The following is a 25466-nucleotide window of genomic DNA, read 5'->3' as shown; positions in this document are numbered from 1 at the left end:
CCAGTCACACGCAAAATGCGCCGCATAACTTTTGGGGCTGGTTACCTGTCTTTGCTATTAGTAAAATTATTTTCTCAATTCAGCAAAATTCCGTGCTTCACAGCTCCTTGAAATTGCCCCTTTTAACTGAACAAATTACTTTGTACAAAAAGAATGCACAAGTATGATTTGATTATCATTTTTTTTTCGACACCACATTTTTTTAAATTTAATACCAACATATGAAAATGAAATTTGCAAGGTTGCGACCCTGTATGACTGGCCTGGTGAATACCGATAATTGATTGGTTGATTATTACAACTATTACTGGAAAAGCAGCATAGCTACAAAAGCTTATGCAATATGCACACACTGTCACTTCAGTTAGTCGTTACTTTTAACGTCATTACTCAACTGATTGACTACAAGTATCTGGCTGACGGATTGGTAATGTGTTTTTTCCCTATACCCAGAGCGTCGCATTCCATTTTATTACTGTGACGGGTCCCATCATGGTGCCGTCAATCGGAGCGCTAGGCCCGTAAGGAGGTGTGTCAACGCCCCGCTCTGCTCTGCCGGGGACCAATATTATTTCAACGGCCCGCAAGTGTGCATTGCCTTGAACACTGTTTGTTTTTCTTGACTTGGAACACCAAGCGAAACATACCACAACAATCAGACCACAATATTATTATAGTTTAAGGTCAATTCATAGGCGGTTAATCTATGGAGCTATATGATTTAAAAACTATAAACATTAGCAGTCAGTGCCAATCCTCCCTCTGCGTTTTAATTAAACTACCTTTATTTTCTCTAGCTCTGCTGGTGCTTATTTTCTGCATCATCTGTGAAATAATAATAATCAATGACTTGCTCAATATTGTTTTCGCCCGATACACCACGTTGATTTAAATTTCCAAATGGTAGACTCGGTAATTAATTTCTGTGTCCATGTTTTTAAAGTGCCCCCACCTTCATTCCTTCCTCCGTGCCCCCACTAACTTATTGACTTGCCCCCTGAGATTTCGCAGCTGCATGGCCCTGCCAGGCACCGACGCGTGCGACATCGGGAAAATGTGTGACGCTTCTGGTTCTGGGAGACAAGTTCCCAAGTAGATTCTGTCAAAAGATAACTGACATATTTCTCCCGTGGGATACCCTGAAAAGGTTGGGGTTTTTTTGGGGGGGCGGGTATTCGTTCACACGGTGACCATAACCAACGGCCATGCATGTGACCATACCAGTTTAAACAATTAAATCTCAGTACGGAGAACTTTGTTTCAATTAGGTATATATATATGTGGGGGGGGGGGGGGGGGGGGGGCGGGGGGGTATTTTATTCCCCCTTCCTCGAAGGCCGTCCAAAATCTTAAGTTCAATAATGACCCGTCGAAAAATTCAATGAACTCCACAAGTGTTGAAGTCCGCCCTCTGTTGTCAATAGTTGGTAAATCAAAGATGGCAGCGCCCAGTGGGATCCGCGACTTTCAAAACGTCCTTGCAAAATTCAATTGATCACGCTGTCTGCGCTGTCGTTGCCTATGTGGCAGATATTGAAAGATGGAGGGATTTCCAATGGCTCTAAGAGGAGTTCTTCCTAAGAATGTCAAGGAAATGGCTCTGGAAGATCTTGCGCAGGTAAAAAACTTGCACTTTTTTGGAACTGGAAGGAACTTTATTTTGTTGTGCACGTTCTCTTTTGAGTTGACTGAATGCATTGCATGACGCACGAACAAATTCCTTGACGTTAAGCTTCACATTACTTCATGCTGTGAGTGACTGTCGAACTTAATTACTGGATCGTGAAACGAAATTGCAACCTGACGCCACTTTTTCCTTCAGTACAACTATAGAATGCAGGGCCACTTTACTCTACATCCGCGCCTCCGTACGGCTGCGTGGAGGCGTGGAACCGCAGTCGACCTACCTCTGAAAATCGATCGTGGAGTCGTGGAGCCGCAGAGAATTGCGCCCTCTATCGGTGCGCGTCTCTGCGACTCCGCGACTCCGCGCCTCCACCACTGAGAGAGACAGTGCCCCGTCGCCCTCCCCCCCTTCCTAATTTGCGCGCCCATTTAAAGCGACTCTGCGACTCCGCGACTCCGCGACTCCGCGACTCCGCGCCTCCGCGACTCCAGACAGTGCCCCGTCGCCCTCCCCCCCCTTCCTAATTGGCCCGCCCAATTAAAGTGACTCTGCGACTCCCCGACTCCGCGCCTCCGCGACTCCAGACAGTGCCCCGTCGCCCTCCCCCCCTTCCTAATTGGCCCGCCCAATTAAAGTGACTCTGCGACTCCCCGACTCCGCGCCTCCGCGACTCCAGACAGTGCCCCGTCGCCCCCTCCCCCCCCCTTCCTAATTGGCCTGCCCAATTAAAGTGACTCTGCGACTCCCCGACTCCGCGCCTCCGCGACTCCAGACAGTGCCCCGTCGCTCTCCCCCCCCCTTCCTAATTGGCCCGCCCAATTAAAGTGACTCTGCGACTCCCCGACTCCGCGCCTCCGCGACTCCAGACAGTGCCCCGTCGCCCTCCCCCCCCCCTTCCTAATTGGCCCGCCCAATTAAAATGGATATGGATGCTTCGTTCTCAAAAGATTCCGCCGAGAATTGCGCCCTCTATCGGTGCGCGTCTCTGCGACTCCGCGACTCCGCGCCTCCGCCACTGCGGTCACTCCAGTGCCCCGCGTCTCCGCGATTCTGCGACTCCAAGACTCCGCGCCTCCGCCGCTCCAGACAGTGCCCCCAACACATTTACAAGCACGCCCTCCCTTCCGATCCTTCATGAGAAGCTTTGAAGACAAGTGCAGTGCATTCCTTCGCTGTACTTAGCACTTTTTGGCAGGTTTGCATATCTATTACTCCTATTCCATCCACGCCTCCAGGCAAAATAAAAAACCTTGCTTCGGCGTGGCCCTGCATTCTATAGTTGCTCCTTTCCTTCATATATCATCTCAATAAAGGTCAGTCATTGCAAAAATGTTGAAAAGACACAAATTTGGGACTGAGAAACATGGCGATCGTGTAGTGTAGTGCCCCTGAAATTGAAAAATTAAATTGTTAATTACTTAAATCAGACTTCTCTCAATGTATTGACACCTTTTTTGGTAATTTTTGAACAGTTCCTTGGTGTAGAAATTACAATTTTCCTATGCTTTTTACTAGTCCGAGTAACTTGGACCATTTATTCTTTTTTAACTTTCGGATGTGGTCTGGCGATAGAAGGGTCCAAGCTAATCCGTATATGTCGAGCAACACAATTTTGTCCGTGACCCAAAAACCCAACATTGCCCAACAAAAACATCAGATTTCACCCTCAAAATGGCCTACAAATTACTAGATACGCCACCTGAGGTACAAGTAGACATCGATGATTAAGATGGTTGTGCTGAAGTTTACTTACAATCCGGATGAAAAGTGAAATTTCCCGTTTAATTCCGAGAGCTCCCCTAGCGATCATGAACATGTTAAATTTCCGACTCGTGTTAAATGTTTGAATGATGCGATGTGGTCTTCATGCCCAGCGTACATGCAATGGTCCCCGTATCCCGAGTACGATTCCGTTACCGAGCGCGATGCATCGATAAATGATAATGAGTAGACTGGATCTCGTTTGTAAGCACAAGTACATTTCGAACAGTCAGGTTAAAATATTCTTTCCGTTGAGCTTAATATCAGAACATTTCTTAAACTTAGAATGCACGTTGTAGATTTGAGTACTTGGGGCTAATTTCACCATAGAAATTGAAAACATCTATCAATTTTTCACAGTGTCTTTAAACTTTACAATGTTCCTTCCAGGAAGTAACTGGCCGTGCCCTATGCCTCCTCCTTCAAGAGTGTGCCGACGATTTCTTCCGAGGCGACATCCCTCAATCCCTGAACAAGTCCGAAGAGCTCTTGAGCTACACTTGGGAGAAACTCAACACGGGACATTGGAAAGATGTAGACATAGCCTGGAGACATGTCTACACATACGCATCACTTCTAAAAGCTATGGGAATCTGCAGAGAATGTGAACATGAGGATAGGACGGAGGATGCAATCCAGGCTAGTTATAAGGTAATGGAGTCGTGCGCAAACAGTAGAGGGCGCTTTGTGAGCATAGCACTAAGTACGCAAGACTGACTTTATTCTTAATGTGCACAAATCTGTACCGTCTTTGTGTGAGCGTTGGCTCTCCTCAAGAGTTCCTCATTGAATTGTATTCCAAGGGGCTAATTTCATGAAACTCATCCTATCTTGCGACTCATCCCAGGACTTAAGACGAGTCACCGCTCTAAGATCGATCTCAGCTAAGGCGCGTCCCAAGACCGATTTCACTAAACCTGTCTTAAGCAAGACTCGTCAAAACTACCAATTTGATAATTGTTTCATGTTTGTTTTTACCGCTTGACAAAACTCTGCAACGCAAAAAATCCTAATTTTCGCTGTACCAAAAAAGTGCAAAGGGAAACAAGGTAGACACTTTGAAACCCTGCGCACAGTTGTGACAAAAACGCAGTGTGAATGCAAATCCGAGCAACAGCTCCTGCGCGAATGTGTCGACCGTTGTTACTAATCTTTGGACAATTCATGGACTTACTACTTGAGTCTATGCCGAATTAGGAATGAAGTTTCCTGGTGTAATTCTCTATGTATGTTTGTATGAGTTGCCCTTCCTTAGACTTGTATTAGCGTTCCCTGAAATAGGCCTCTGGTGAACCCATAAACCCATACAGTACTGAGGCGGTTTTGGGCGATACAGGGAGTAACAGGCAGGGCTGTTTTGGGCAGTACAGGGAGTAACAGGCAGGGCTGTTTTGGGCAGTACAGGGAGTAACAGGCAGGGCTGTTTGGGGGCAGTTCAGGGACAAATGGTTAAGAAGACTGTGAGCATGATGGCTAAATAGATATGCAATGAGTTTTGTGAAACTAACAAACCTTTAAATTGAAGATGTCATTTTATTATTCATTTTCAGAAAGCTCTTGAGGCATGTGATATGGGTCTACTCATGGGGGCTCCTGTGCTGGATAACATCTTGAGTCGATTTGCTAGAGCCATACAGACCACCTACAAGCCGCTAAAACCTGCATCCTGCACAAGCAGAATTCTGGTACGTCCTCAAAACTGGAACAATTAATTGAAAGATTTTCAGTTTGTCTTTATCACACTTTCACGTACCTCAAAGTTACTTCTTGTGTTGAATTCAAAAGTTTTTCTCAAACACCTTTTTCTCCTTAGCTTTTTCTGCTACTTTTAGACTGCTCACCGGTCTTGTTTACTTTCTTCAGCACGATTTTTTTTTTAACAATCTCTTACTTTGTTCAGCTGAAGAAACTGTCTTTTTTCTAATTTAGTTCTTTCAGTTTTCCTGTTCAACCTAAGTTCTTAGAGACAATAACCAAACTTCACATGTCACTTAGAACTGAAAATGGGATAATTTATAATTTGTTAATTTGGTCATTGAATATGTCAAAATGACAGAATATAATGCATCGTAAAACCACACAAAGTGTCTGTGGGACAAGAGGCAGAAAACGCTTTAGTTTTTGAGATACGCGATCTGGTCCTCCGAATTTCATAAAACTTCCCAGACATGTAGATTATGATCTAAAGTGGTCAGTTTGGATTGACTCAAGCAAGTACCAAAGTGCTTCGAAGTTGGGATTTGTTCTCAAATTTTCGGTCCAATTTTCTCCCATTCTTCCAGGATCAGTCAGTAGAGCCCTCCCTGCCTCCCCATCAAATCCCAGCGATCTCCAAACAGCATGAGATCCCTCGAGTCTTCTGCCCATCACTCCTGAGTTTCCAGTCTCAGTACATGCAGACGAAGACACCGGTCATCATACAGGGAGCAATGGAGCACTGGCCGGCGTTGGGACTCAGAAAGTGGAGGTAAAACTCAGATGCAACACTTGCAAACTTGGAAGGATATTTCCATTATTCTTTGGCTTCTACCGGTTTTAGATGAGTTTTCTGTTTCAGAATTGTTAAAAATGAACAAGGTGAGCAAATAAATGCAAAGTAAATGCCAAGTTTGTTTTCAATTTAAATTTGATATTCCTTAGACTATGCACTAAAAAATCTTTTTTATCTAAAATTTGCCCATGACAAGGTCCCAAAAGAGGCCACTGAGGTGAGGGCTACACAAAGTGGGGGGAGAAAAAGAAAACACAGGAAAAAAAGAATTGATTTAAATTCTGATGATTTTTTAATTATATAATTTTTTTTTTATTTTGGTTTACATTTAAAATGCTTTTGAACTGTGACGAATTGTAAGTGACAGATAAATCGACATACAGTGAAGATTTCTAAGAAACACAGGGAAAAAGTATGTTCGATATAAATTCAGATATTTTTTTGAGATTATGGTTTATTTTTATTTTGGTTTAGATATATTTTGCTTTTGAGTTCTGACAATTCAATTCGTAATTATGATTTTTGTTGTTTATATCCTCACAGTTTGGATTATTTACGGCAAGTCGCAGGCAGTCGTACAGTCCCCATTGAGCTCGGAGCCAAGTACACAGATGAGGCGTGGTCACAGTCACTCATGACAATCTCCGACTTCATCTCCAAATACATTGAGGGAAAGGTGATTCTTATAAGCAGTTTCTTGTATTTTTGTTGTCTCTCTGTTAAGTTTGAAAAACGCCCTCTCTTGATCTAAGAACAAGAAAAGACACTGAAGCCACCCTCAGGTCTACCTTGCGATGAACAGATTTTTTCAGGATCAAGCTCACCTGAGCTACAACCGATTTATTTGTGCCCAGAGTGCAACTGCGATATAATATTAAGGTGATCAGTGTCAGTCGCGCTAGAAAATGTCAAATTCCACACCGCAACTGAACGTGTTCCTGACGGGTGGGAATCAATTGCAGTCGACCATTGTGAAGTTGCAACGTCGTGCGCGCAATTGGATCATCCAGTTTTATTGTGAACCATCGTTGCGTCATGGGTGACGTGAGCGATGTTGCGATTATTCTGTGTCGAGATACCACTTTCACACAATTTCTCAGTTTTGTGACCTGAGCATGATTTTTGCTGTCGATGCTGATGGTTCCGTTGCGCCACAAGCAAATCGCAGGTCGACTTAAGGCCGGCTTTAGTTGTTCAAAATAGTCGTTGAAATTGGAATGCAAAGAGAAAACAGTTCATAAGAATTTCAGACTAGTACGAATTTAATAAACTTGCAACTTTCTATATTTCATCCTGTGCGCGTGATTTTGAATATGGAGAAACTGGAAGTTTCTAAAGTTTATTCTACTTGAGACTGCTGCTTTAATCACTGAACAATTGTTTTAAACAGTAGCGTAATTGAGGTGCTTGTTATGGATCACAAGTACATCACATGTCCAGTCGTAAGTAACAGTGGATGAACAATAACAAAGGAATGTCTTTGGCACAGTTCTTCTGAATAGCTTGTGAGTTGACTTGGGACTGGAGGACTTGTGATTACTTGTGATGACTTGTGATGGACTCGTGATGGACTCGTGATGGACTTGTGCTGACTTGTGATGGACTTGTGATGACTTGTAATGGACTTGTGATGGACTTGTGATGACTTGTAATGGACTTGTGATGGACTTGTGATGGACTTGTGATGACTTGTGATGACTTGTGATGACTTATGATGGACTTGTGATGACTTGTGATGGACTTGGGATTGACTTGTAATGGACTTGTGATGACTTGTGCTGACTTGTGCTGACTTGTGATGGAATTGTGATGACTTGTGATGAACTTGTGATAACTTGTGATTACTTATGTTTACTTGTGATGACTTCTGATCCATCACGAGCACCTTTACTCCAGCACTGATCTCCAGCACTGATCAGTGTTCCAGCACTGATTGGACCTTCAACTGATCAGTGTGTTGCAGACAAAAAAGTTAATCTTCATAGAAGTTCCAAAGTTGAGACTGAAGTCTCGAGTAAAAAACAAATTGCATCAAATTAAAGAAGAACGTCTTAACAGTAACGTTAAAGAAAAAGTGCATCAGGAACACATTATTGAGGAAATGAAGTATGGGTTTTCTTTACATTTATAACAGGAATTATCAAAGAGGAAAGGCCAAGTTGGATATCTGGCTCAACATCAACTCTTCTACCAAGTAAGATTTTGGTCCATTTTTTTCAAGGCAGTGTATCTTTCACCTGCAATACACATGTGCAGTGAGTGTTTTTTGGGACTTACAATTTTAACGTGACAAGTTTTCGTCTGGTTCCATGTTTACATTGACGTTGTGATTTCATATTCACGAGATTGGAATCAGGCCTAATGCAACTTCGGACTTTATTTCCCTTAAAAAAAAGTCTCCCGAGCCCCCATATCAGAAAAAGAAGACAAACTATCCTGCAAATTAAATGTAGGATTAAATTTTGGACAATAGAAAAGACAAGTCTTACTTTTTTAGAGAGATTGACAAAAAATTCAAAATTAGTGTGAAAGCGGAGAATCGAACTGCACGCGTCGTCATGATTCCTAGTCTGGAACGACATCCACTTGGCCACGTTGCTCGGGTTGAAATTGGAACTTCTGTATCTGTATGTGTAGCATACTGCAAGCAAACTCCACTATGGGATATACGGTGCAGGCGCGTGGTGGCTAGCAGCGTCCCTGCACAGTTTTGTTAGTAGGCCCCCTTAGTGTTGAAGACAACTGCATCTCATGGAGCCTTGACTTAAAGGACTCCACTGAAGTAGCTTCCCTGACTTCTGTAGGAAGTAAGTTCCACTGAGCTGTTGTTCTTGGTAGGAAAGAGTATCTGTAGCAGTCCTTCTTAGATGTAGGGTGAACAAAGGATAATGAAGATAATTTTCTAAATGAGATTTTGTCCCGTTTGGAATCAACTTGGTACTGATCAACATCAATTGCGATTTTGTGATGAATGGATTTGTAGAGCAAGGTTAGTCTGGATATGGTTCTGCGTTCCTCCAATGATTTCCATCCGAGGTGGGTGAGCATTGATGAGACAATAGTGCAATTAGATGTAGGGTGAACAAAGGATAATGAAGATGATTTTCTAGTTGAGATTTTGTCCCGTTTGGAATCAACTTGGTACTGATCAACATCAATTGCGCTTTTGTGATGAATGGATTTGTAGAACAAGGTTAGTCTAGATAGGGTTCTGCATTCCACCAATGATTTCCATCCGAGGTTGGTGATCATGGATGAGACATTTGTGCAATTAGATGTAGGGTGAACAAAGGATATTGAAGATGATTTTCTATTTGAGATTTTGTCCCGTTTGGAATCAACTTGGTACTGATCAACATCAATTGCGATTTTATGATGAGTGGATTTGTAGAGCAAGGTTAGTCTGGATATGGTTCTGCGTTCCTCCATTGATTTCCATCCGAGGTTGGTGATCATGGATTAGACAATTGTGCATCTGAATTCCTTACAGACGAATCTGGCCGCTCTGCGTTGGACGGCTTCAAGCTTCTTTTTGTGGTCCTGATGGTACGGATCCCATACGCTGGCGCAATATTCTAACTTAATATGTTATGTGGTGTAGGCCTACTTGTATACTCGCACATGAGGGCGCTGTTCAATTAAATAAAAACTTTGTTTTAGATAAACAGTTTGCGGTTTTTTTTAAAGGAAGAAATATTGTCAGGTCATCCCTTCAACTTTTGTAAAGGCTGAATTATTGAAACATACCGGTATCTGTTTTGAAATGAATTTTTTCTTCGCAAGAATCTGAATTCAAGTCCAACAATAAAGTAACGTAAATACTTAATTTCCAATGGCACTGTGTTACCTCACCAAAGGAAAAAAACAACAATCAAGTTTGAAATAGGTATTGTTCATGTGAATTGCATTTATCCACACTTACAGAAAGAGGGCGCTATACAATTATCACAACGGCTCTCAACATAACAAAGTTGAACACAAGAGGGGGCACTTGCTTGAGTTGATGGTTTGAGTTAATGTCAACTGTGAGTCAAAGCCATCTTTTTCATGTAGACAAAAAGTTGGTATATACAAGATAAAAGAAACATGTGGACACTTGATAGATTAAAGGTTTTTTTTCCAAATGCTTTGAGGAAATATGTGAGGCAACAACAAGCCTTTTGGCGTTTTCGTCAGGTTTCCCTCCGTTAAAACCTGGGAAGTGATGCCCCTTGAAAAAATTGCCACGGGTTCCCGCAAAGTGATCATTTTTTAATGTTTAGGAAGGTTAACCCTGACCCCTTTAATCTTACTTTGGAGTAAAGTACCACAAAGTACTACGGAAATTATGTATGCAGGTACCAAATACCCCAAAATACTATGAGTGCTGTGCCCACTTATATGCTGAAGTACTGCAAACTGCAGTTTACTACATTTTGTACCAGTAGTATTTTGTAGCTTAAGGTGAAGTTAGGATTAATGGCATAAATTCTCGGAGAATGAAGAGTTTAAAACCTAACCCATCGTTAAAAATGTTCCCTAACTACACAATTCATATCTCAAACTGTCAGTAAACATAGACATACATTTGATGTAACTGAGCTCTTTCAAATACTGTAAGCTTTTGTCTGTTTGACCTCTCCCACGACCTACATGTTCATGTATTATTTCATTTTGTAAAACATACGCCACAGCAATTCAAAAGTTGCATTGATCAATGTGAATCAGTGCATGAGCAGTTGTCGACACGTTAAAGGTAATATACAACATTTGCAAACATAAAAAAGTTACCAAATTATTATGAAATACCTTACCTGACTTGTAAGTGAATAATAGTCTCAAGCATCCTGTGAAATCGTGGCACCTGGTGTGCTGTCATTCTCAAGAAAAGTGGAATTTTTGTATCAATTTCCAACGATGGTTGGCTGACCATCGTTGGAAAAAAACTGAACTACATTTGTAATGTTTTTCAAAATTCTGCCCCCAAATTACCAAATTTATTTAGTCTACATTTTGTTTGCAATCAGTTACACATCCATGAACGAATGCAAGCCAGCTAATCTGGTTCCCTGACCTGACAATTCCCCGATGCCTATAAATTGCTGTGTTTCATCTGAAATAGGATCAGGGAACCAGACTAGTACAGGACTACTAATAATTATTTGCTATAAATACTCGCCCCCAAATCCATCCATTTCTGAAAATTACAGCAGAAGCAAATGTTACATATTACCTTTAGATAAGTATAAAGGGAGACACAAATACAAAAGCTTTCACTTGAAGAAAAAAAACCACTAAACACCATCCCTCCAAACTTCACTGTCGCAAAGCTTTTTAGCTATGAAGATAAATTTCAGCACCTTAATGGAAGATAGTGCCACTTCACAGAGAAACCACAAACTTGAAGAACCCTCCTAAGGACTTCCATTAACTTGCTGTGGTTTCTGGGCATTTTTTAACTTGCTAACTTTGCCGGCCAAAAGAATGGACTTTTTTGTGTTTCTTTCAAGTCACCATTCTAAGCCAGCGCAATTCATCACAAAGTCAATTCGTGAAAGGACTGGAGTTGAAATGAATTGTTGTATATTCTACGCCATTGTGTTTTTGGCTGCATTCTCCGAGACTGGTTCTTTGAACAAAACCGGTCAAAGTCACGATCCAACTATCCATTCTATCGACAGACGAGAAGTTTCAACTTGCGAAACCTAATCACAAATTTTGATTTATGTTTGATTGGTGGAAAAGTATTGTTCCTTTTTTTCGGTTGGGGGGGGGGAATTTATTCCTTAAAAAGTAACCAAAAGTGTGTCCGGGATACATGAAAAGAGTCACTTGTACCATCAAGAATCAATGAACCATTGTTAATTTTTCTTTTTTGGGGGGGGGGGACAAAAAAGTAAAATGCCTCCTATGGGGGAAGCAGTAGCAGAAAATCAATCAAGTTTTTTCAATTGGACCATGTAAAAGCTTCATTTAGAGTTCGTCAAAAAAATGACTACAAATTGTATCACTTGATTTCTGTGCACAACACATTTTTATAGCGTGTTTGCTTTTTTTTTGGTAAGAAAAAAACTTGTAGGATTTATGATACTCTGAAGTTGGTATCCATAGACATACATGTGGAGGCTTTTTGTGGTCTCCAAAATCTTATGTCAGTAATGAAAGGTTGTTAATACATCATTAAAATGACTGTACATTTCCCTGTTACATGCCACTCACTCGCAGTATTTTGAGACTTTAATTAATTAAATGAAGTGTCAAAAAGCAGGAGGTAAACTAGGTCCACATAAAAAAACATAAATTCCAACTGTCTTTGTGTTAAAGGTAATACGACCTTCGCAAACATAAAAAACAAAAGCACTACCGTGTAAATGGTTGTGAAATACCTCACTTTTATTATAAAGAGAAGGATAGTCTCAAGCATCCTGTGTAATCAAGGAACCTGGTGTGCTGTCATTTGCAAGAAAAGTGCATTTTTTTTGTATCGATTTCCAACGATAGTCGGCCGACCGCTGTCGGGAAAAAAATAGACTTTTTTCAAATACTGCCCCCAATTTGACAAATTTCATTAGTCCATATTTTGTTTGCAAATGGGTGCAAGCCAGCTAGTGTCTGGTTCCCTGTCCTGGCAATTCCCTGACATCTGTATATTGCTCTGTTGTGTCTGAAAAAGGGTCAGAGAACGTACCAGACTACAACTTGGAATGGCATTTTGTTCTTGGTTTTTCCAGCATCTATGAACGCAAAGTTTTAAGCAGGTCAGTGTAACAACATTTGCTATAAAATTTTTTTAATATTTTATGCAGCCTCAGTGAAGATAATTGCAAAAGTCCCACCGCCTTCCAATGTACTTAGCGAAAGTAAATGATAAGCAGGACAAGTTCCTTTTTTGAACTAGCAGGACAGTTCTTATCAGAACTAAATCTAATGAGCAACAGTACACAAAACCAAATGGTGTTAATACCGCAAACTGAAACTATATCGATACTCCACCATGTAAAGCCTAAAATCTGATATTAAATATTAACCCCTAAATCCATCCATTTTTGAAAATGACAGCAAAAGCAAATGTTGTATTTTACCTTTAAACTTTTTTCAAATACACATGTAGTATTTTTCCCTTACCTGAAACTTTTGGAGTAATATTGTTTTTAAACATTCTTTCAGGTTTGTTACTTCTTTCGTTTTCTGTCCCATCTATTCCCCTCCCTCTTTCGCCTTCATACTTCCTCCCTTCCCACCCATCCTTCCTTGCCCCCCCCCCTTCCCCCTTGCCTTTCTCCCCCTCGCCCTTCTCCCCCTCCAAAACTTTCTGTTTCCTGTTTTGCTTCATATTATTAATGTCACCAAAACTATGACAGAAACAAAAAACAAAACCACGAAAGTCCGAAAGAGACAAACGGAAAAGTCAGTAATGAGGTAATAATCTGTCATGTCGTCCCAAACAACTTAAAAAACAACTTAATTGGCGAAGTCTGCTGCTAATTTGTTCTGATATTTTGGTCCATGATGCACTGTATCGCCATGGCAATCGCTATTTCCAGAAATGGGAATGAAGAATGACACTTCCCAGTGACATAATTTCTTAATCTTCGGCTGGAACTCTGGCATGTTACGAGGGGATGCGGATCGAAGATAAGATAATGTCTTAAGCCTATCTGAAGATCAGTCGCCAGATTTCTTGATTGGAATTCAAAAACAGAATTATGAATCACCTTGAAGATGTAGGGAAAGAAGATCTGCCACTATAGGACATTTTTAAATGCTGAGATTTTTAATAATAATAATAATAATAATTAATTCTTATATAGCGCATTACATCATTGACACAATCTCAATGCGCTTTACAAAGTAAATAAAACAAATGTCATTAAATACACTAAAAAGCTCATTAAAAATACTAATACAATGTACATCACCAATCTATTGATTTAAATACCAAGTAAAACTCATTAAAAATACATTAAAACCACAATCAGTCAATCATCATGAATGTTATTTAAAAACCTGACGGAAGTAATACGTTTTTAGTGCTGACTTAAAAGATAAAAAAGAAGGTGCGTTCCGAATAAAATAAGGAAGCTTATTCCATATACTGGGTGCTGCTACTGAAAAGGCACGCATGCCATAATGATTTTGATTGAAACGGGGCTGGACTAAGCGTGTTTCATTGGAGGAGCGAGTGGCTATAGAACTCTCCCTAACTGTCAACAAATCCAACAAATAACCAGGTGCGTGTTTATGTAAGATTTTATAAACCAAGATAAGGATCTTGAACTCAATACGCTGTGCCACTGGAATCCAGTGAAGACTTTGGAGAACAGGGGTAATGTGCTGATATTTCTTAGTATGGGTAATAAGACAAGCGGCTGAGTTTTGAACTAATTGTAGCCTATGGATTAAATAGTCAGGAAGGCCATAAAGCAGGCTATTGCAATAATCCAGCCGTGACGTAATGAAGGCATGAATAAGTCGTTCAGTAGTGGTGCGATTTTTTCCATGTTGGTAGGGGTTGGACTTACAGGAGGGGAGTTGAAACCTAAGCGTTATAGACTCTTTCGCATTCTCGTAAATCTCTGTGTTGGACTCGCATAAAACTCCTGAGATTTTGAGGACCCCATTCACAATAGGGAGAAACCAACGCCGCTGCGACATGGGTCCTTCGACATAGAGCTCTACACAGGTAAAATTGAGCCCAAGTCAAGACCGGGGTTCTATTCGGGTAGAAAATCCCAAATGTTGTAAATTCATGAAAGGTACCGGTGTAGCATGAATTTAGGTTTTATGAAATACGGACTCCTTGGTGGTATTGCACATGCTCATGCATAGATAATTAGGAGAGGGACCGGTCACGTGAGAGGGTTTAACCAATAAAAGGGAAAAAGAGTCCGATTTTCATACGAGTCCGATTTTCATATGACACCGGTATGCCTCATTAATGCGCGCTCATGACATGAATCTTACTCGGAAACATATTTTGTGCATGTTTCTACTCCTCTTAAATGTATGAAATCTTTTTAACATTCTTTTGTTGTATAATTACTGGTATTTTAAAAAAGTGCACACTTTTTAAACATCTAAAATATTGTCAATGCTTTTCCTGACAAATAAGGGCGCTGTTGCTGTGGTATCATTTTAGGTTGACACTGTTCAGTTTAGGGGTTTTCTGATCAAAATGTGAACCCAAAATGTACTCATTGAAAACATTTGTGAGAAAATGTTGCTCACTGTCTTACTGTCATGTACTGACACAACAATGAATCACAAAAGAAAAGAAACTTTACGACTGTAAAATATATGAAATTCTGGCAAATTTTGGTGCTGAAAAAGCTGTAACATGGAGTTTTCTGCCTGAAATGACATCACACTTGTGCTCATGAATATGGAAATTTTCATTAGCATAAAAAACAAAAAGGTACCAAAATGCCTTTAAAAATGGCAAAATGAAAATTGGAAAGAAGGTTAAGTGGGGCACAGGGGTGCATTTTCAAGGATTGCATTAAAAAAATTACATTACATGGGCCATTTAACTTGTGTTTGATTCAACCCAGTTTTACTGGCAGTGGACTTGTATTGATTTATAATAATAATAATATCGGAGTTTTATATAGCGCACGTATCTACCAACTATTAGGTACTCAAGGCGCTGGAGATATGTCTATTATTAAAGAAAGGTAAATCAAGTTTATGAGAAATATGAGACCCATCATGTAGCACCTTATAATGGTTTACAAGATCCTGCGGCGCATAGGCCTATTGCAGCCACTGCCAGAAACACAGGGGCAAACCCCTTCTCTTAATAGCGATAAGTGTTACACGGGACCTACGGCTTTTACGTCCCATCCGAAGGACGAAGCAATAATGGTAAACTGCCTTGCTCGAGAGCACAAGCACCATGTTCCCACAGTTAGGATTCGAACCCATGTACCACGGCACACGAGTCGAACACCGTAACCATTGGACCACAGCACCCCACTATTTCAGCATGGTTAGGCCAGATGTTAGTGTGGAAATGCTTTACATGTACCGTATGTTGCTGTGCGTGCCACTACTTGCAAATGAACATGCTCAAAGGAACATAAGTTGGGTGTTGAATGAATCACTCAAGACTCCAGCAAGTTGTCTGACACGCCAAGTCGCTGGAAACCTTCCATATCCTGTAAAAAACATTCATTTGACTCAACCAAGTCAGTTTGTATTTCCGATCAAATCACTCATGAAATGTCACTCAAATGTTTAAATCCACACGCTAGGATTTCGTTTCCAATCTTAGGGGGAAAAAAAACGCAAACTGAAACATAACGGATATATGTGATGAGCTAGGTTGCGTGCAAAGCAACAAGTCAAGGCCAAGTCTTTAGCAACCTCTGGCGTAATTTGTTAACATTTGCAGTTGATTCACCAAGACACTGACTGCATGATGATCTAGTTTCTTAATTGTGATAAATGATACAAACTAACTCGTAATTGTGCCACGGTTAAAGGGAAAATACAACATTTGCAAACATCAAAAATAAAACTACCAAATCATTTTGAAATACCTTGCTGAACTGTTAGTGAATGACAGTGTAAAGCATCCTGTAAAATCATGGCACCTGGTATACTGTCATTTTCAAGAAAAGTGGTATTTTTTTTATCAATTTCCAACGCTGATCGGCCGATCAGCGTTGGAAAAAACTGGCTTTTTTTCAAATACTGGCCCCAGTTGACCATCGCACTTGTTTGCAATCGATTACACACCTATGAACGGGTACAAGCCAGCTAGACTGGTTCCCTGACCTTACAATTCCCCAATGTATGTAAACTGCTCTGTTTCTTCTTAAATGGAGTCAGGGAACCAGACTTCAGGAAAATGATTGTTTTTCTTGGTTTTTATAGCATTTTCAAACCCAAAACCTCAAAAAAGTCAGTGTAACTATATTCGCTATATTTTCAACCCCCCAATTCCATCCATTTCTGAAAATTACAGCAAAAGCAAATGATGTATATTCCCTTTAAAAGACCCATTTGTCCTAATTATAAAGGAAGTTGTATATTTCTTGTGGTCATGCCTCCTATTGGGTACATCAGGTACTGGAATTGTCAAAAGCTACCCTAGTTGACCATCTTAATTTTGATAAATATACAAACTTACTCATATTTGTGCCCCAGTGTGTGAACGTTTGACTTAATTTTGTGTGAAGTTGGATTTTTGTCAAAAATGAGTATTTTTGATGACCACGGAATCACGGATATGGAGATTTTTTAGATTTGGGACATTTGGGTAAAAAAAATGAAACGTTTCTTTTCTCCCTGGATGTGGACTGTAGTGAGCTGAAATCTCTCGAGGATTCATTTCTGGCCTCTACCCACCTTGTGTGAACATTTGACTTAATTTCGTGAAGTTTGATTTTAGGGCCAAAATGAGGTTTTTTTGCATTTTTAAATTTTTTTCAATGCATACTTAAATGTACATAACTGCACACTGAATATCACAATGTTAGGAACTTTGAAACTAAAGTCATGCAGTGTGTACTGTACAAATTTTGGTCAGGAGAGTTTCGATTTTCTCAACTTTGTATTACTTGCCCTTAGGTAAGTTTGATTTTCCCCAAAAGTGTGACAATGGTTCATCCTGTAATTAAATCCTGTTTGAAAAACTGGAAAAACGGCCCAAACGTTTTTCTCAACCCCACCAAATCAGACCATGATTGAAATGATCCAGATATAATGTTCAGGAAGTTTCAAGTCAAATTTCACAAACAGAAACTGTTACAAAGTTCTGCCCAGATATGCACAGGGTCTTTCGGAGTGTAAATTCCTCAACTACCCCACCCTGGGGAATCCCCACCCTGGGGAATCCCCTACCTGGGGTCTCGTTTCATTTCTGATCTGCGTTGGCTTAATCTAATTACTCACATCGGGACGTGGAGAATTACCGACTTTTCCCCAAGCAGGCCCCAGGGGGCGGTATATTGCGGTTGCCAAAGTCGGGATGTGCGTGATGGTATCCCCGGAAAGTGTTTCATAATTTCGGAAAATGACTGTGTATTCAAGTTCCCGTCCTTTTTTGAAGTCGTTGGCCAAAGGTTTTCCTCATCAGGCTTATAGACCTGTTGCAGAATGCGCCCTCACTGAAGGTACATGTAGTTTTCATTATTTAAAGGTAATATACAATGTTTGCAAACATCAACAAACAAAAAAACTACCAAATTATTATGAAAACCCTGACTAGACTGTAAGTGAATAATTGTCTCAGACATCCTGTAAAATCATGGCACCCGGTGTGCTGTCATTTTCAAGAAAAGTGGAATTTTTTTTATCAATTTCTAACGATGGTTAGCCAACCATCATTGGAAAAAAATGACCTTTTTTTCGACTGCTGCCCCCAATTTACCAAAGTTAGTTAGTCCACATTTTGTTTGCAGTCGGTTACACATCCGTGAACGGATGCAAGCCAGCTAGTCTGGTTCCCTGACCTGACAATTCTCCGACGTCTATAACTTGCTCTGTTTTGTCTGACGTGGGGTCAGGGAACCAGACTACTTAAACAGCTTTTGTTTTTTCTTGGTTTCTCCAGCATCTGTGAACACAAAACTTTAAACAGCTAGGGCAGTTTAACAATATTTGTTATAAAACACTAACCCCCAAATCCATCCATTTCTGAAAATTACAGCAAAACAAATGTTGTATAGCTTTAAATTCAGTGGCAATACAAATACAAACTGTCCCTTCGCGTATCACAGAGGAACAGAGACCTGTCCACCTTTGTGATGTCAGATGCAAGCTAGGGGTCTGTTTGCAAGTGTGCAAGCGTGTCGCTCTGTCGGTGTCAACTGTTGTCTCTCTGTGCGTCTTTGCTGTTCTCTGCCAAAGCTCGTCTGTCCGTGCTTGCCACCTTTCCTGCCAACTGACGCTATCAGTCCAACCTTTACAGTAAAACATGCAAATCGTTTGTCATTAAAGGGAAAATACAACATTTGCAAACATCAAAAAACGAAATGATCATATTACCACGAAATACCTTACTGAATTGTTAGGGACGGACAGTTTTAAGCATCCTTTAAAATCGTGGCTCCTTGTGGGCTGACATTTTCAAGAAAAACTGTATTTTTCCAACGCTGGTCGGCCGACCAGCGTTGGAGAAAACTGGCTTTTTTTCAAAAACCGTTCTTAATTTTTCATACTTAGTTATTCTGACTTTTCTTTGCAATTGATCACACACCTGTGAAGGGGTACAAGCCTGCTAGACTGATTCTCTGACCTTACAATTCCCTAAAGTGTATTAATTGCTTCGTTTCATCTACAAGCCCAAAACATGAAACAAGTCAGTTTAACAATATTTTATATAACATACTAATCCTCCAAATCCATTTATTTCTGAAAATTGCAACAAAAGCAAATGTTTTACATTCCCTTTAAGTGGCACTTCTTACATTTCCTAAAAAGAAAGTGAATTTTTTTTTTGGGGGGGGGGGGGCTTTGAGACCCGAAACACTGGGTCATCTGATTTTGTTGATTTGTATATTTCAGGTCAATTCAGTCAGTAAGCCTGTTTGCAGCAGTTTTATTCATTTTCACATTTCCTACAAACAAAATTAATTGAAGCCACATAGGCACCTGATATTATTTCAGGGGTGTGAAATCGCAGCTTTAAAGCTGATTTCAGCTTTTTTTGTTTTGGATTTCAGCTTTTTTTCCCCTCACTTGCTGTGTACAAAAGTATAGGAGATTTCCAAAGTTCAGCTTTTTTTTTACACCTTTTACAACTGTTTTCAGCTATTTTTATCAGTGGTCACTCACACCCCTGTTATTTCCAGACTCCATGGTTCATTTTATAGTCAAATCCAATCAGTTCCATTTCAAGCCTCTGTTCCTCAAGGGGGCCATTTAACAGCTGCGGTACACTGTGTAATTGCGGGCAACAAATTGGCATCATTGAGAACAAAATCACTACAAATCGCTGGAAATTATTGTACCCTTCGCCTACTGGCTTAAAGACATCTGGAAAGTTACGATTCAATCTAATATGAAAAGCCACCTGCCCCAGGAAGAAAAAAAAATGACTCCATGAAAATGTTTATTACGATCACTCAATCATTCTGACATTGCCCAAATCACTTACAATACCTATTATCCCTCCCCCAAACATTCAATTTCAGGTTCATTTGAAAGAAAAAATTTAAACAGAATATCATACTTTGTAAAGGTTTGTACCCTGTTCCGATTCTTAACGCCGCAGGATAAAGTGAGTGGAATTTCAGCATTAGCCCTCTTTCATAGTACCTGTTGCCTAGCCTGACAGCCATATTGTCCTATTAGATTGAAGTTGTGCATTAACGTTTTTCAGGTGCCCCCTTTTTATTAATTCTCGCTTGAATTTTGAAAGTGTTAGTGTGTCATTTCTAGGTGAAGCACCTTGGGGCCAATTTTGGGGAGGCGCTAAGCAGAAATTATTGCCCAACAAACAAACTCTCCTAATCCAAATTCTGTTGAGAACTAGTCCTGCGGAATATTTACCAAATGACCTTTTACTTAGCTACAACAGTAACCGGCAGTAAGCTCAATTTAATAAAGAATAAAGAATTTCAAATTTTTAATCTTATAAGCAATCAGCACAGCACCATTCACAAGAAACATGTGGGGTCTACCCGATGTTCCCCAATACCAATGTTCCACAGAATCCTTAGGGTTAGGGTTAAATGGTTAGGGTTAGGGTTGGGGAACATAGGTATAGGGGAACATACCGGTAGGTTTGCACCCGAAACACGTACTGTATGTTCGCCTGCAGGCTGATAAGGACCTTCCACACTATCCAAAATCTCTTGTGTTGGACCCGGGTCCAACAAGGATATTTAGGGGAACCCGTTTTACGCTAGCAAGAATCCAACAAGCCTTCTACATGGGTCAAGCGCTCTTCACGGGTAAAATCCAGGTCTGGATCAGGGTTGAGAGGCTCTACCTGGGTAGAAATCAAAAATCTACGGCCGACTTCCCCATGTAGGCCTGCCTGCCATGTTCATTGCTAACCCACGTTTGATGGTACCCAGGTAAAGGGGACGATAATGTAAAAAGGCCGTTAAAGGGAATACATCATTTGCTTTTGCTGTAATTTTCAGAAATGGATGGAATTGGGGGGGTTGGAAATATATAGCAAATATAGTTACACTGACTTTTTTGAAGTTTTGGGTTCGAAAATGCTATAAAAACCAAGAAAAACAATCATTTTCCTGTAGTCTGGTTCCCTGACTCCATTGAAGAAGAAACAGAGCAGTTTACATACATTGGGGAATTGTAAGGTCAGGGAACCAGTCTAGCTGGCTTGTACCCGTTCACAGTGTGTGTAATCGATTGCAAACAAGTGCGATGGTCAATTGGGGCCAGTATTTGAAAAAAAAGCCAGTTTTTTCCAACGCTGATCGGCCGATCAGCGTTGGAAATTGGTACAAAAATAGCACTTTTCTTGAAAATGACAGTATACCAGGTGCCATGATTTTACAGGATGCTTTACACTGTCATTCACTAACAGTCCAGCAAGGTGTTTCAAAATGATTTGGTAGTTTTATTTTTTGATGTTTGCAAATGTTGTATTTTCCCTTTAAGTGTGTGATTTTTTTAAGCAGATTTTTCTGTACTTAGGTAAAATGTCCATGCTTAGAAACTTTGACAACTTGACCCCAGGACATGACGATGGAATTACAGTGGTATTCATCATTTTCTATTTTGACAAGTGTCTTTCATCTGGTAACATAACTGTATAACAAATCCCTGGGTGCGTGACACATGCGGGCAAAAGTTACAAACTCGGCACATTTTTGGCCCGAGGGAAACCAAAAGGTTGAACGACTTGCCGTTTTCTCTTTAAGACGTGATATATGATGGAGGCGGGGAATAAAGTACAAGGATAGGTCAGTAGTTTCTGATTAGGAGTGATTCCGGTTCATGAATGCTTGTAAAGTAATGAATGTAGACTCTGTCGTGTCAGTGCACTGACTACACAAACAGCGCCCTCTATGACAGTGCGCAAAGAGGATAGCGTGAGTTGCATGCCCTTTTTATGGATTGCCTTGGCACAAATCTAAATCAGGAAATAGGCTTGCAAGTTAACACGCTTAGCCAAAATCAGCGGGAAACCAGTCACAAGCAGTAGAAACCACATGCCATTTTGGCTGGTAACCCATTTTCTGCGCTTAGTAGTGCCGTGAATTTGGCCCAGAAAAACACTGCAGAAGTTAAAACTTAGAAGATCTGACGTGAATATACACTGTAATATACTCAACGACATTTAGAAAGATTCTCTGCCATGAACAAAAGGTTGGGAAGAGTAAGATCAAACCCAGATTGGCATACTGGTTTGTTTTCCCGATTCCATCCCAATCACATGTAGTTATTTCCGATTCCTCGAGTCTTCCATCCTTCAGCCTGATGATTGCCCTGTAACGCGTCAGGATGGACGTCTTGTCAGCCTTTATTAGGTTGATAATGCAAGGTGGTTCCCTCATGATCCCGTTCCGAAATCCATCTCAGATTGTTACAATTATAAGAAGAACCTCCTGGTTCCTTACATCTGCCTGTCACATTAGATTCTTCCTGACTTGTTCATTTCTTCCACATTCCCTTACGGGTAATTAGGATCTGCTGGTGTTCGGGCAACAATGGCTAATTTGCCATGTTGTGATAATTAAACCCACAGTTTCCTTGGAGTTAAGACAGTGTCCTTCAAGTTCTCCTCCAGCAGTTGTAAGTGGTGGAGACAGCTCCTGAAATTTCTGGGGGTAGTTTTGTTCATTTTTATCAGCATAGACAGTTTCTTGTTAACTCCGTGTGCTTAAAATTGATGACGAATAGACTTTAAGCCTCTTCACAGTAGAGCCTCTCAACCAGGGTTGAACTCAACCCTGGGTGAACCCAGTGCTGCCCGGGTTGACTTCTTTATTTACCCTGTATTCAACCCTGATTGTGTCACACTCGTTTCATGCAAACCAAGCTTATTTCATTTGGTTACTACTGTTTTGAACCCTGGCAAGAGTTCTTTCAACCCGGTTTTGAAAATGTCATCCCTGGTGTGGAGCAGGGTTTAGTTCAACCCGGTGAGAAATCAATCTCTGGGTTGACGCAGGGTTGGTGTGGGTTTGAAAATATTCAGGTGTGAAACGCCACATGTTTTCAACTGTGTTCCAACCCTGCATCAACCCCGAGATTTGTCAAATGTGAAAGGCCTTTTGTGCATGACCACATGCACTATGTACACTCTTGTGATGAAATGAACAACTTCTTTAACCTGCTAGGCCTGTTCTAAATGCGGTACTTGCAGCTGTTCCAATTTCAATTTCTTTGACTTGGAGCACGGCGTTTAGAACCATTTGGCTCGGCAAATTGTGTTTGGCGCGACACCATCCTTTAGCACGACACCATCATTTGGCATGACAGCTAGGTCTGCCGTGATGTCCTCGTTCTATATATATGGCAGTGTTCTTAATGCCGGGCCGTTGCCATGCCAAACTTTAATTTTTATTTTTTTTTTCTAACGATGGTCGGCCGACATGGATACAAAGATTCCACTTTTCTTGAAACTGATGAAAGTGGCAGCTCACCAGGTGCCATGATTTCACAGGATGCTTGAGACTATAGTTAGTAGTTTTGTTTTTGATGTTTGCAAATGTTGTATATTCCGTTTAATAGCCCTAGAGTGGCTGAGTTGGTCTGCCGCGTGCGTATGGATTACATTGCATCTCTCTAGCTGGTGGTTCATTCACCCAGTAGGCTTATAAAGGTCATTGCCAACAACAGCAACACTTCAAAATCCCCACAAGAATTCAATCTTAACCAACTTTTATTCACTGTTGCTGATTCCACGGCCCCCTCGTTTGTTGTTCGAAGGCCAAGTCATGCCCCAGCATCAACCAAACAAAACTGTTTGAAAAAAAATGAAAGAAAGAACAATTCCCATCATCCCAAAGCAACGCTCTCGAATATCATTATCAGCCCAAAGAAATCGGTCAGACAAAAAATCACACTTTTTAGTCTCAGGGCCCACTCAGTGTCCCAGTAGACTTCGTTTTTTTTCTCAGAGACAACTCACTGGGCCAATATGTGAGAAAAAAGACACCTGTAACTGTCAGAGTCTGCTAACAGATTTCCTCTATCAACTTTCCCGCTTAGGTCGTTCCCCTCCCGTCCAATCCAGACATTGAGAAACATAGTCATAACTGAGTGATGGCAACCATCGATACAAATCTGTCAACAATTTGTTTAAGCTTTGCCAGACTACATGTAGGATGACGTGAAGACACGTTTCTCTCCCCCCCCCCCCCTTTAACAGGCATGCAACTTTTCCTCAGATTAGCTGAATTCCTCTTTTTTTACTTCACATGTGAGCCATTGAAAATAGAAAAACACTGTACAAAGTCTGGGAAAAAATTTGAATTTCCTCTTTTTTTGTGATTTCCCAGTTGCATGCCTACTTTAAAAAAAATGTATCCCTCCCAAATTAGATTGTCCTCCTTTCTAGTGAGCAGCATTTTCTGTAGTAGGCTATTATCTTGAGCCCTCCTCTATCCGAAAAGTCACAGACAGTCAAAAAATCAGTCCTCTTCCCCAGCCATGCCTTTTACACAGGCTAGTCACCAACAGTCAAATCATATTTTTTAGCACGCACTGTGACTGGTCAAATTCAGTCAACAGACAAAAACAGGCAAGTGACAGGCACAGCTGTCTTATCAATCACCTACAGTCAAATCATAGCCTTATCAAGTAACATAAACAGTCACAGCCAGTCAATCCTGCTTTATGTAGGCTGGGAGCTCTTAACTGTTGTAAACAGTCACTTGATTGATTTTGACTGCAACAGACTACTTGGCATAGAATGCATGTTTGCATAGGATGTTTAACACCAAAAGACCAAACCTGTCACTTCCCAAACCTGAATCCCTCACTCATCTCAGAGGGAAACCAACTTAAGAATTGATGACGAAATTGCTAACAGCTCCCAAGAAACTTACTGGAGTCATATCTCCCTTGTGGATCATCTAAAACTGATGAGAGAAGACCCAACTCTTTTTTTTTCTGTTGGCCGATGGTTGAAAGTTGTATCTATGGTTGAAAGATACATTTTTCTTGTGGGATATTTCACCACCTTTGTGGATTTTCTCATGAGGGCTTCACACTCGTTGGGAAATATGTTTGTGCTGACAAGTCTATAATGGGGATTTCCCCCCGGAGATTATCAAGTCAGGAGTCTTGTTCAGTGCAATTTGTCTGCATTTAATGTGACATATCCAGTCAGAAAAAAAAGTACCAAATTGTGTGTCATTTGATTTATTATAATGCAACAGATTCACAAACTGGACTATCATTGTGATTGTTTTGTGACCAAATAATATTGGTTCTATTTCTTACTAGTTTTGGCTACAAGTAAGGAAAATATAAATATTAGTAATACTCACCAGTAGTTTTTTGCCAAATTTTTGGACTAGCTGTGTCTATCTTCAGGGCGTAGGTTGCTTATATTCCGTACTGTGTATTATGTGTATTAGTGCTAAGCAGCACCCCATGTTGTCTTAGTTTTGGCTACAGTTTGCTTTCTTAAATGCACTTTATTAGCAGTGATTCCTGAAGTTGTATTATTGG

The 25466-nt window shown here is 40.6% G+C and overlaps 1 protein-coding gene across 1 annotated transcript; it reads left to right on the top strand.

Annotated features, from left to right (window-relative positions):
• The first annotated feature begins 1440 nt into the window (after positions 1-1440).
• Positions 1441-20841, top strand: LOC119734571 (lysine-specific demethylase 8-like). Its single transcript, XM_038208107.1, has 7 exons — positions 1441-1618; positions 3779-4039; positions 4939-5073; positions 5671-5855; positions 6423-6555; positions 8014-8073; positions 20629-20841. The coding sequence occupies exons 1-7, from the start codon at positions 1541-1543 to the stop codon at positions 20839-20841; spliced, it is 1065 nt and encodes a 354-aa protein (XP_038064035.1). The 5' UTR covers positions 1441-1540.
• Positions 20842-25466: the final 4625 nt, after the last annotated feature.

This window comes from Patiria miniata, unplaced genomic scaffold, assembly GCF_015706575.1.
Source record: "Patiria miniata isolate m_02_andy unplaced genomic scaffold, ASM1570657v1 HiC_scaffold_27, whole genome shotgun sequence".
NCBI classification, from domain to species: Eukaryota; Metazoa; Echinodermata; class Asteroidea; order Valvatida; family Asterinidae; genus Patiria; species Patiria miniata.
Note: the sequence above shows the minus strand (reverse complement) of the source record. Positions and strands in the feature narration are given on the sequence as shown.

Coding starts and splice junctions, on each gene's coding strand:
- LOC119734571 (XM_038208107.1), top strand. CDS start 1,541: ATGGAGGGATTTCCAATGGCTCTAAGAGGAGTTCTTCCTAAGAATGTC. Junction 5,856..6,422: donor TTGGGACTCAGAAAGTGGAG/GTAAAACTCAGA, acceptor ATATCCTCACAG/TTTGGATTATTTACGGCAAG. Junction 6,556..8,013: donor CCAAATACATTGAGGGAAAG/GTGATTCTTATA, acceptor CATTTATAACAG/GAATTATCAAAGAGGAAAGG.